Genomic DNA, 13,351 nt, shown 5'->3' on the forward strand with positions numbered 1-13,351 from the left:
CCAGGCTCTCTCTTTCCTGCAGGGAAGCCAAGTTTGCTATTAACTGTCCCAACAGTGAGAGTGGGAGGAGATCAAGGAACATCTGTTCCTCAATTTCCTCTGCATGTAATGAAGCCTGAAAAGATGAGCACATTGTGCCACTTCTGATTTCAGAGCTGATATTCCCTGACTACAGTCCATCTGTGTTTCATTTGCTGCACTAGACAGAAGAGCTAGTTTGCCCCCGTGTGATAGAAATAAACTTAAACACAAAAAAAAGTGCAAAGTTGAACCTAGGATGCACACGTTTAGGTAAACAGCAATTGAGTAACATATGTAAAGAATTGCCATAAACGTCAGAGTGAGTGCAATAATTCTGGGACCATAATTCACAATTATGTCTAAATATGTCTAAAGTGATAATTTGTAAGGGCCTTTAAAGCACTGCCTATGGACAATTTTGGGTACTGTAGTTTTTCAACATTTCACATACGTTCACAATATGTAAGGCATATTTGTGTTCAACACAACCCCACCTTTAATATTTATATTTTACCAAAAATTTTTAATTATATTGTGTTTGCATGCATTAAAATTCAGTTTAATGTATTTTTTCCTGAAAACAGCAGCACAAATACTGTGTGACATAAAAAGATTTCAGCTATCACCATTCAATTTTACAGGGCCTCTGCATTCTTAAAATATTTCATTGTTGGGGGGGTCTAAGTAATTTTCTGGCAATAAAAATAAAATAAAGAAGCAACTTAAAAGAGTAACTCCACTTTTGTTAAGAAACAAAAAAATAACCCCCCCCCCCCGGTAATCAATATACATTCCAAGGATTTTAAAGTGTAACAATTTAATAAAAAATAATGTTCTTTAGCAAGGAACATACCGGTACATTCCACATTTATACTGAAAGTTTAATTGAGCTTTAAAGTTGAATTTCAGAAATTATATTATATTGCTGCAGTTTGGCTCAATATACTGCAAATATTAATATATGATACTTGGAGGGCTTACGGGGTTGCTTTAAATCATTATAGTAGCCGCAAGAGAGCCATAATATTTTGGGTTCTGTGCCGAGTGGCTTCCCCTCTGCACACTGAAGACACAGGGAGTCCTCTGCTTGGCACCTCCGCTATTTATACAGTGCCTTGCGAAAGTATTCGGCCCCCTTGAACTTTTCAACCTTTTGCCACATTTCAGGCTTCAAACATAAAGATATAAAATTTTAATTTTTGGTGAAAAATCACCAACAAGTGGGACACAATTGTGAAGTGGAACGAAATCTATTGGATAATTTAAACTTTTTTAGCAAATAAAAAACTGAAAAGTGGTGCGTGCAAAATTATTAGGCCCCTTTACTTTCAGTGCAGCAAACTCACTCCAGAAGTTCAGCGAGGATCTCTGAATGATTCAATGTTGTCCTAAATGACTGATGGTGATAAATAGAATCCACCTGTGTGTAATCAAGTCTCTGTATAAAATGCACCTGCTCTGTGATAGTCTCAGGGTTCTGTTGAAAGCGCAGAGAGCATCATGAAGACCAAGGAACACACCAGGCAGGTCCATAATACTGTTGTGGAGAAGTTTAAAGCTGGATTTGGATACAAAAAGATTTCCCAAGCTTTAAACATCCCAAGGAGCACTGTGCAAGCGATCATTTTGAAATGGAAGGAGTATCAGACCACTGCAAATCTACCAAGACCTGGCTGTCCCTCTAAACTTTCAGCTCAGACAAGGAGAAGACTGATCAGAGATGCAGCCAAGAGGCCCATGATCACTCTGGATGAACTGCAGAGAATTACAGCTGAGGTGGGAGAGTCTGTCCATAGGACAACAATCAGTCGTACACTGCACAAATCTGGCCTTTATGGAAGAGTGGCAAGAAGAAAGCCATTTCTCAAAGATATCCATAAAAAGTCTTGTCTAAAGTTTGCCACAAGCCACCTGGGAGACACACCAAACATGTGGAAGAAGGTCCTCTGGTCAGATGAAACCAAAATCGAACTTTTTGCCCACAATGCAAAACGATATGTTTGGCGTAAAAGCAACACAGCTCATCACCCTCAACACACCATCCCCACTGTCAAACATGGTGGTGGCAGCATCATGGTTTGGGCCTGCTTTTCTTCAGCAGGGACAGGGAAGATGGTTAAAATTGAGAGGAAGATGGATGCAGCCAAATACAGGACCATTCTGGATTAAAACCTGTTGGAGTCTGCAAAAGACCTGAAACTGGGACGGAGATTTATCTTCCAACAAGACAATGATCCCAAACATACAGAAAAATCTACAAAGAAATGGTTCACAAATAAATGTATCCAGGTGTTAGAATGGCCAAGTCAAAGTCCAGACCTGAATCCAATCGAGAATCTGTGAAAAGAGCTGAAAACTGCTGTTCACAAACGCTCTCCATCCAAGCTGTTTTGCAAGGAAGAATGGGCAAGAATTTCAGTCTCTCGATGTGCAAAACTGATAGAGACATACCCCAAGCGACTTGCAGCTGTAATAGCAGCAAAAGGTGGCTCTACAAAGTATTAACGCAAGGAGGCCGAATAATTTTGCACGCCCCACTTTTCATTTTTTTATTAGTTAAAAAGTTTCAAAAATCCAATAGATTTCGTTCCACTTCACAATTGTGTCCCACTTGTTGGTGATTCTTCACAAAAAATTTAAATTTTATATCTTTATGTTTGAAGCCTGAAATGTGGCAAAAGGTTAAAAAGTTCAAGGGGGCCGAATACTTTCGCAAGGCACTGCAGAACGCCTTGCATTTTTCTCTTGTACAAAGGGTTTCATTAAAGTTCAGTACAACATAACAATACAGCAGCATTGATGGTCATAGCATGGAACAAAAAAAAGAATACAGAAAACTTAAAAAAGGGATAATCCAAGTCGCAGTGAATTGTTCAGGCCTCTGAAGGCCAAGGGTGAATACGTATAACCAGCACTGGGTTATTGTCATATCATAGGACCTTGGGATTTGGCAAGACGCTGCACCCGATTTAGATAATAACAGTCTTACAGAATCATAAGTGAAGCGATTATCAGGAGTATAATTAGGAGGACTTTATAAGCATTTTCCAAGAAGCGAACATTCCTGGAGCATTTGGACAGTGCAATAGTAATGATCTGCAAGTCTTCTGGGTCCAGCTGTTTCTCAAGCTCCGCCTCCCACTGGAGGTGATAGGGTCTCAATTGAGGTTATTTGGAACAAATTATGGCTGCATAGATTAAAGAAATTAGACCAGAAGATTGGGGACGTGATCTACAAAGGCTTTCAAAAGGGGTAAAGTATAAGGGGTTGGACAAAACTTTATTCAATTTTGTATAAAGTATCAAAGCTGTAAGTAGCTGTAGTGCTCTCGGAGGGGGATATCACCTGAGGAATATAGAGCTGTAAATTAAACTATCCTGGTAGGGGTGAACAAGGAATGAATATCTGTAAAACCATTCTCAGTCCACCAAGAGAACTGTTGAGGGTTATCATGTCCTGGTGGGAATAATGGAAAGTGAAGGAAGCGGAGTAGGGGAAGATGAGGAGAAATCAGGCCCGCTGAGTATTTGACCAAGTCCCACAGCTGAAGGGAGTGTGTCAGACATGGTCCAATCGTGTTCGGGCGGGTGTGCTCATGGGAGCCAGGGGAGGGAGGCTATCGGTGTAGAGTGAGAGTCCATTAACCGATTAAGGACCGCCTCACGCCGATGTACGTCGGCAGAATGGCACGGCTGGGCACAAGCATGTACAGGTACGTTGCCCTTTAAGTGCCCAGCCGTGGGTCACGAGTGCGCCGCCAGCGTCACGCTCGTGACCCGGTCCTGAGCTCCGTGACCGTGGGACCCGCGGTCTCGATTGCCGCTGGTGTCCCGCGATCGGGTCACAGAGCTGAAGAACGAGGAGAGGTAAGTGTAAACAAACCTCTCCTCGTGCTTCCTACTGAGGCTGTCACTGATCGTTTGTTCCCTGTTATAGGGAAAGACGATCAGTGACGTCAGACACCAAGCCACGCACCCCTACAGTTAAAAAAAAAAAACACACACACTTAGCCCCTACACTGCCCCCTAGTTGTTAACCCATTCACTGCCAGTGGCATTTTTACAGTTATCAGTGCATTTTTAATTGCACTGATTGCTGTATTAATACCAATGGTCCCAAAAATGTGTCAGAATTGTCTGACGTGTCCGCCATAATGGCGCAGTCACAATAAAAATTGCTGATCGCCACCATTACTAGTAAAAAAAAAACTATTAATAAAAATGCCATAAAACTATCCCCTATTTTGTAGACACTATATCTTTTGCGCAAACCAATCAATAAACGCTTATTGCGATTTTTTTACCAAAAATATGTAGACGAATACGTATTGTCCTAAACTGAAGAAAACATTTTTTTTATATATTTTTGGGGGATATTTATTAAAGCAAAATGTAAAAAAATAATGCTTTTTTCAAAATTGTAGCTCTTTTTTTGCTTATAGCGCAAAAAATAAAAAACGCAGGAGTGATCAAATACCACCAAAAGAAAGCTCTATTTGTGGGAAAAAAAGGACGTCAATTTTGTTTTGGAGCCACCTCGCACGACCATGCAATTGTCAGTTAAAGCGACGTAGTGCCGAATCGCAAAAAGGGGCTTGGTCCTTTAGCTGGAAAATGGTCCGGGGCTTAAGTGGTTAAATCAATAGTGGCCTATAATGGCATTTGATGTTACTCATGGAGGTGAGATAGTGGGGCTATACCTGCTGCAGTATAATAAGCTTATAATTTAGGAACCGAGAGGCCAACGTTGATCTTTCGGGCGTACAAAACCCAATTATTAATTCTGGGTCTCGTGGAGCCGCAGACAAACTGCAGAAACTTGGGTTGGTGTATGCACAGAATATGGGAAGGGACCTGGACTGGGAGGTAGGTCATACGCACAGTCACTATTCTAACAAGCTAGGACAACGGAAGATGGGACAAGGAGGAGAGCATAGCCTCTAGCTTCCAAAACATTGGGGGAAAATTGGCCTGATAAAGTTCTGCATACGATTGAGTAAGCCTAATCCCCAGGTAGGGCAATGATGTCAACCACTAAAAGGAGAATTCAGATTGTAGGGATGTCAGCTCTGAGGGTGGGAGGTTGATCAACGTAGCTTTAGATTTGGCAGGGTTGACGGATAGGCCAGAGAACATCGTAATGGTGTTTAAGAGAGAAAGTAAATTGGGGAGAGCGATTCTAGGTTTAGTTATGGACAGTAAGATATCATCTGTGAACGACGATATTTTGTGTGGGGTACCGACTACTTCTACCCCTGTTATGTCTGGATGGGTTTGGATCGCCTCCGCCAAGGTTTCCAGTTCCAGGATAAATAAAAGTGGGGAGAGTGGGCACCCTTGTCGGGTTCCTCGATTAATGGGGAAAGAGGCAACTGAAAGCCATAGTATTTGATTTTGGCCTGGGGAGAGTCATAGATTGCTGATACCCAACTCAAGAAAGAGGTGCCAAAACCATAAGGGTGGAGAACCTGCTTTAAGTATGGCCATGACAAGGTGTCAAAGGCCTTGTTGAAGTCCAGAGACTAGGGATGGGCTTTATGTTTGGGTCGAACATGAGTTTGACTCAAACATTGGCTGTTCGCCGAATAGTGAACAATTTAGGGTGTTCGTGGCAAATTTCGAAAGCCGTGGAACACCCTGTACAAGTCTATGGGAGAAATCAAAAGTGCTAATTTTGAAGCCTTATATGCAAGTTATTGTCATAAAAAGTGTTTGGGGACCTGGGTCCTGCCCCAGGGGACATGTACCAATGCAAAAAAAAAGTTTTAAAAAGTTTAAAAAAAAGCACCCTCCCAATGTTGAGGGCATGTGGCCTGGTACGGTTCAGGTGGGGGAGCACTTTCTCCAGCCCCCTCTTTTCGTTTGCATGATCGGCGCTTACGATACTCCGTCCTCCTCTCACAGATCATACAAATGACGCACACGCGTTATGCTTTATATACTCTCTACATGCGTGAAACGCCGTCCCTGACCTTCTTTCTAGTGTATTCCCTGCCCCTTCTCTTTAGGCACAGTGGGAGGGCACATGGCGGAGAGACAGCAGGTGCGTGATAATAGCAGCAACGAGGAGCACAACAAAAGCCCAGAGCAAGGCAGTTCCCGATCGAGAGGGAGATATAAGGCCTCAAATATGTCCTTTGTAGAGATGGTGGACATCTTGAAGAAGGCCGACTATGATGGGAAGTATGGACCGTACAGCAACCCAAATGTGAGGCCGAGATCATGACTAAAGTTGTGAGAAGTCTGCACAGGAATTTTGAGGTATGACAATCTAAGGAGCAATTGAGGAAACGCTGGTCAGACCTGAAATTGAGGGAGCAAGATCAGTACAGAAGGATCAAGAAAGTGCTGCAAAAAAGTAAGTATTTGTCGTGTGTTCCTATTATTATTACTTTAGTGCGTCTCCATGTGCTTTTCTTTACTGTTGTATAATTTAAAATGGCAAGTTTCAGGTTTTGGGCACAGTAGTGCCCACAAAGTGAAGCATGGTGGTGGAAGCATCATGCTGTGGGTATGTTTTTCAGAGGCAGTAACTGGAAGACTAGTCAGGATCAAGGAAAAGATGAATGCAGCAATGTACAGAGACATCCTTGATGAAAACCTGCTCCAGAGCGCTCTAGACCTCAGACTGGGGCAAAGGTTCAAACAGGACAACGACCCTAAACACACAGCCAAGATAACAAAGGAGTGGCTATTGGACAACCCTGTGAACATCCTTGAGTGGCCCAGCCAAAGCCTAGAATTGAACCCGATTGAACATATCTGGAAACATCTGAAAATGGCTGTGCACCGACACTCCCCATCCAACCTGATGGTGCTTGAGAGGTCCTGCAAAGAAGAATGGGAGAAATTGCAGAAAAATAGGTGTGCCAAGCTTATTGCATCATACTCAAAAAGACTTGAGGCCGTAATTGGTGCCAGATGTGCTTTAACACTGTATTGGGCAAAGGCTGTGAATACTTATTATGTATATGGGATTTTTTTAGTTGTTTATTTTTAAGAAATTTGCAAAGATTTCAAACAAACTTCTTTCACAATGTCATCATGAGGTATTGTTTGCTGGATTTTGAGAGAAATAATGAACTTAATCCATCTTGGAATAAGGCCGTAACATAACAAAATGTGGAAAAAGTGAAGCGCTGTGAATACTTTTTGGATGCACAGTAAATTGTTAGGTAAAAAATTAAAGATTGTGCTGCATAGATTAAGTAGATACCAGACATCTTCAAATTGTGCACACTCCTTGAATGACAAAAAACTATGGTATCCAAAACTCTTCATAGGCAATGCTTTAAAAGCCTTTACAGGTTATCAGTTTAAAGTTAGCCATGAATGATGCTCCCATGCTGATATTCGCAATAATGTAAAGCCGCGTACACACGGGCGGAGTGTATGGCCAACTTAGTCCATCAGACAATCCGACGGACAGTCCGTCCTACTTTCGAATGAACGGACTTGACCACACACGGATGCACAAACAGTCCGTCGAAAGTTTGCGCGATGACGTGTACAGCACGTACGACGGGACTAGAAATAGGAAGTCCAATACACAGCAATGCAACCTTTCGCCGTGTAAATCCTTTCTGAGCATGCGCCATACTTAGTCCGTCGAACTAGTCTACTCACGAGCGGATTGTCCGCTGAAACCAAAGTACGACGGAGAATATTACGGAAATTCCGAAATACTTAGTCCGCCAGACTGCACGCTGAAAAAGTCCGCTGAAGCCCACACACGAGCGGACTGTCCGCTGAAATGTGTTTCGACGGACTAAGTTGGCCAGACAGTCCGCCCGTGTGTACGCGGCTTAAGGAGCACTGGTGTTTACATATATGTGCTTGCCCTTCGCTGCATTCTTCTTACAGTATATGGGGTCTGTAAGGTCTTGACAGGTATGCATGAATTTTTTTTATTTTATTATTACTACACTTTTACATTTTTTTTATTGCCATCACAAGGCAGCCAACAAGCCCCTTATGTGATAGCATGGCAGGTGACAAGTACTCTTTATGGAGACACTGCCAACACAGCTGAATATTTGAAATGGAACAACAAAAAGCAAAATAAATATAAAATCACAAATATACCTGGGATAATTTTATCTGGTCCCGTTCTAGAACTAATTTCTGTGAATTCTCTTAAAATTTTTGCTGCTTTTTTTGCTTCAGACTTCAGGTTGGAAGGAATAGGATTATTCACTGCAAATAAAATACAGATGAATTTATTATTTCTGTACAGTATATGAGTAAATGTAAATTTCAGTTTTAGTACAAATATAGGAACTTCATTAGGAAATACAGTTTCAACAATTGGAAACTAAATTAAACATTTTGGACTTGCTGAATTTGTCAAGAAACACAACAGTTTTTCATTAGAGGAAGGCTTGTTTGTAAAGTAGATGTTTTCAACCCAGTCATTTGACACAGCAGGTCCTCTTTTCTACGCCACCAGCCATTCTGTAATGATTAAGAATGGTAATAACGACACTCTGTGCGTCAATGTATGCAAGTCACAGGAGGTCTTCAGTCTACACAAAATTTCACAAAATGGCGGACTGCAGTCCAGACTGAGTGACAGTCCTGTCCAGACTGCAGCTGTGCATGGGTGTTCTCTCTCTCTGGTTTCCTGCTTGTCCATCAATATCATCTTTACAGCAGGTGGGGTGGGGAAGTGCCTCATATCGGGACTCAATGGCAGAATTCAGTAATCACCTGCTTGTTAATAAAATTAGTTGGTTACCACCCTATGTCTCAATATGCAGCACCTCCCACCCCCTGCTTGCTCTGAGGATGATAGCGGTGGCTTTGCGGGAGGCCAGAGAGAGAGGGAACATCCAGCTGCTATATTTAGGTTTTAACATTGCCTCTGCCCTAGTAGGACTGTGCATGGGAGGCTGAATGATGATAAGGGGACTGTAATGTAAAGTAGGAGAGGGGGCTATGACTGCAAGGGACACTGTTATGTGTAAAGGGGACACTGTGACGTATAAAAGGACATTGTGATGTGTAAAGGGAGCACTGTGATGTATAAAAGGACATTGTGATGTGTAAAGGGGGCACTGTGATGTGAAGGGGAACTGAAGACACTGTTGGACTGCTTTAAATGAGGCACTGTAATGTAAAGGGGGTTTTTCAATTTAAAGGTGGAATGTGGATACTGATGTAAAGGGGGAGATGTGATGTTAAGGGGGGGGATAAGACACTGATGTATGGGGGGGGACTGTGATGTAAAAGAGGCTGCGATGTGTTATAGCGCAAACATGAGACTCTGACCTCTGCCTTAAGAACATTTTACATACTGGGCCCCTGTGAATGTCAATCCAAGACCCCTGGTCTAAACAGAAGCCAGAACTGCTTTTTTTATTTTTAATTAATTAGTAAACCACTTCAATACCAGGCACTTATACACCTTTCTGCGCAAGCCAATTTTCACCTTTTAGCGATGTCGCAATTTGAATGACAATTGCGCGGTCTTACTACACTGTACCCAAACAAATTTTTTATCATTTTGTTCCCACAAATACAGCTTTCTTTTGGTGGTATTTGATCACCTCTGCGTTTTTTATTTTTTGCGTAACAAATAAAAAAAGACCGGAAAGTTTGAAAAAAAAAAAAAAGTTTTTCTTTGTTTCTGTTAAATTCTTTTGTAAATAAGTAAATTTTCTTCTTGAATGATGGGCACTGATATGGCTGCACTGACTGGCACTGATGAGGTGGCACCAATGAGGTGGCACTGATGGGCACCAATGATCGTCACTGATATGCGGCACTGATGGGCATTCATAGGTGGTAATGAAGGGCACTCACTGATGGGTATTTATAGGTGGCACTGATAGGTGGCATGGATGGGCACTGATTTTTTTTGTCTTCATAATGCCAGTCAATGGCCGATCTTTCAGACGTGAGGAAAAGCTGATCAACGGCTCTTCCTGTTTACATTGTGATGAGTTGTGATTGGACACAGCTGATCACGTGGTAAAGAGAGTCCGCCGGAGGCTCTTTACTGAGATCGGTGTAGCGGTGTGTCAGACTGATGCACCGCACCACCGATCGCCGCGATCCACACCCCATGGGCGCGCGGCGGCTGTTATCCAGCAGGGCGTCATATGACGCCCAGTCAGGATAACTGAACCCCCTCCCGGCTGTCATTCTGCTATAGGCCAGGCGGGAAGTGGTTAAAAAAAAAAAGTATGGGGGGCGTGGCTTGGCCGCTGACCGGAATGGCCGCATAAGTGCTGAGCTCCTCTCATCCACTCAGCTACACACAGCATCCAGCGCCATCCGCCATCGCGATTCCTTCCGCCATCCGCCATCGCGATTCCTTCCACGGAGCTCCAGGGATCACCCCGCACCTCCGGGGACATGACCCGAGGCAGATCCGCCGTCCACGGGGCGAAGAAGCTCACAGACTTCTACATGAAGCCGGCCGGCGCGCAGGCCCAAGATGGCGCCGTTCGGGACGAAGGCCTCACTCCTCAGCAGAAACCAGCGGCCTCGGCAGCACCTGCACCCGCAGAGGATCCTCTCTCTGATATGGAGGACTCTGGAGAGTGGCAACGTTCGCCCTCCATGTCACCGGCTGACAGAGGTAAGAGAGCAGCAATCTCCCCAGCACACTCTCCCTCTAAGCCTCCATTAATGAAGAAGCAATATGGCGCTGGCACTTGTAGTTCCACAGCAGCGCTGACTGACACTAGCTCCTCGCTGGCCGCTTACAGCACATCAGATAGCCCTGCATCTGAACATACATTGAAAGCCATGCTTCTTTCACTACAAGCTGACATGCAGAAGGAGATCCTCCATTAACCATTTGATGGACAGAATGGAAGACATGGAAGAGCGCATAGATCATATAGAGCACCATCTCTCTGCTGCTACTAGCTCTCACAACACTGTAGTTGACATTCAGGATGAACATACTTCTGCGATTCACCAACTGCGTCTTAAAGTCGCAGACCTCGAAGACCGCTCAAGGCGGAATAATATCAAGATCAGGGGAGTCCCAGAGACTGTGTCACCCCCCGATATTGTCCCCTACTTGCACCAGCTGTTTCACAAGCTTATACCGGCTCTCACACCGCAGGAACTCCTTATTGACAGAGCACACAGAATCCATAAGCCGCAGCACCTCCCAGACACAGTGCCCAGAGATATCCTGGCTAGGATACACTTCTTTAACACTAAGGAGCAGATTATGAGGGCCGCAAGAACCATACGCAACCTCCCTGATCCCTTCGCTAAGATTCAGCTATATAATGATATCTCAGCCGCTACCTCACAGGCACGCAAGGCCTTCTCCCAAATCACTGCGATACTTATAGAACATAAAATCGCATACAAATGGGGTTTCCCCACCAAGCTTCTTGTAAACTACCAGCAACAACAAGTCGCATTTCTGACCCCCAAGGACGGTTTCAAACAACTACACAACTGGGGCATTGCCCCTCATGCTCCCCCGGCTCCGCCTCTGAACACTAGATCTGCAAAGATCCCCTATAGATGGGATACGAAACCTAAATCCTGAACCTCCAAACTTAGGGGGCCGCCCCCCTGGGCAACCCCCCCTTTTGGCAAGGCGCTTGATTTCTCAGGTTAAAGTGGATGACTGTTTTCTCTCTCCTCTTTTGAACCCCCACACGCCGAACTGCCATTGTGTGCTACGCACACGGCATTATTCTCTTCCCATATCTACCAGCGTACCGTATCCAAAGCCACTTTCTGTCCCTTCGGGGACCAATTGGATCCTTGGTTCACGTCTCTATATCTCCCGGTCATAGATATAGGTACATCAATACTGTTTGTTTGATTTATTGCAACCTCGTTTTTGTATTTTTTTTTTTTTTTTTTAAGTTACTGTTTGGTTACTTGTTCACCTTGACTTACAATCAACGGTTTTTGTGTTCATTCTCTGCTCACAGAGTTAGTATTTGTACTTAGTTCTGCTGTAAAGGTCCGTCAATTCCAGTACCATCTTGACAACTGACCCTATCTGCTAATGTCCCTTACAATCACGTCCCTTAATGTTAAGGGACTAAATAGTCCTTTCAAGCGCTCCCTCTTATGGAGAGAAGCTGCGACTTCTCATTCTGATATCTTATGCGTACAGGAGACCCATCTCTCTTCCCGGAACCCACCACAATGTACCAATAAACGCTACCCACATATCTTTCATTCCCGCACAGATAAAAAAGTTAGAGGTGTTCTGATTGCAGTGCGCTCTGCGGTGGCACTTACAGTTTCCAATGTAGAGCAAGACCCCGAAGGGAGGTTCTTGATCCTTTCCGCTTCTTTCAATAACAAACCCATGGTGATTGTGAACATCTATGCTCCCAACACTCACCTAAAGCCCTTTCTTAAGTCCATTCTCGCCAAAATACAACACTACCCGAAAGATCAAATCATTTTATGTGGAGATTTCAATGCGGTACCAGATCACGCATTGGACTCCTCATCCCCCCAAAGGAGAAGGTCCTCTACCCTCTCCTCCTTTTTACATCTGGAAGAATTTTATGACCCCTGGAGGTGTCAACATGGTACTGAAAGAGACTATACGTTTTATTCCACTGCTCGGAGGTCATATTCCAGGATTGACTTGTTCCTGACATCCAAAGTGCTACTGCAAGCAGTTGCATCCACTAAAATTGGTGTAATATCGTGGTCTGATCATGCCCCCATCTCTATGGTTCTCAATCTCTCCTCTCCTACCTCCCCATTCACAATTTGGCGACTAAATCCCAACTTGATCAGCACCAAGGACATTAGGGAACAGGTCAAGACTGCCATAAAAGATTATTTCGCTGTAAACCAGCACTCTTTCCCCAAGCCCACCACGTGCTGGAACGCACATAAAGCAGTTCTACGGGGAATTCTGCTACGACTAGGGGCTCAGGAGAAGAAAAAGCGCTCAGCGACCCGTAACACTTATCTAGATAAGATAAAATCTCTAGAGAAGAGTAATATGAAATCGCCCTCTGCCTCCACGCACGCAGAATTCAGCAAACTGAGGTCAGAATTGAGTACTTATCTTCAGAATAAACATGAATTCTTTCTCCGAAAACTTAAACTAACTTGGTACTCTCAGGGTAACAAATCAGGGAAAGCTCTAGCCCAACAATACAAACACAGGACTGCCCAATCCACAATCTCCCACCTAATAGATTCTAAAGGCAACAGACTGACTAATCCCAGAGACATAGCCAACTGCTTTTGCGCATTTTATCAACAATTGTATAACTTAAAAGACTCCACGACAGATACGCAACCCACGACAGAGAATATCCAGACATTTCTCTCCGACGTTGCCCTCCCCTCCCTCTCCCCTTCTCAAGCTGCT

At 43.8% G+C, this 13,351-nt stretch overlaps 1 protein-coding gene across 1 annotated transcript in view; it reads right to left on the reverse strand.

The window, feature by feature from the left end:
• The window catches only part of SH3YL1 (SH3 and SYLF domain containing 1), a 273,258-nt gene that overhangs the window by 204,618 nt on the left and 55,289 nt on the right, over positions 1 to 13,351 (reverse strand). Inside the window, exon 2 of the mRNA XM_077488694.1 lies at positions 8,107 to 8,217. Within this exon, the coding sequence (XP_077344820.1) occupies positions 8,107 to 8,217 (111 nt within the window). The remainder of the gene's footprint in view (positions 1 to 8,106; positions 8,218 to 13,351) is intronic.

Source organism: Lithobates pipiens, unplaced genomic scaffold, assembly GCF_037356315.1.
Source record: "Lithobates pipiens isolate NorthernLeopardFrog02 unplaced genomic scaffold, aLitPip1_a1.2 Scaffold_18, whole genome shotgun sequence".
Taxonomy (NCBI): domain Eukaryota; kingdom Metazoa; phylum Chordata; class Amphibia; order Anura; family Ranidae; genus Lithobates; species Lithobates pipiens.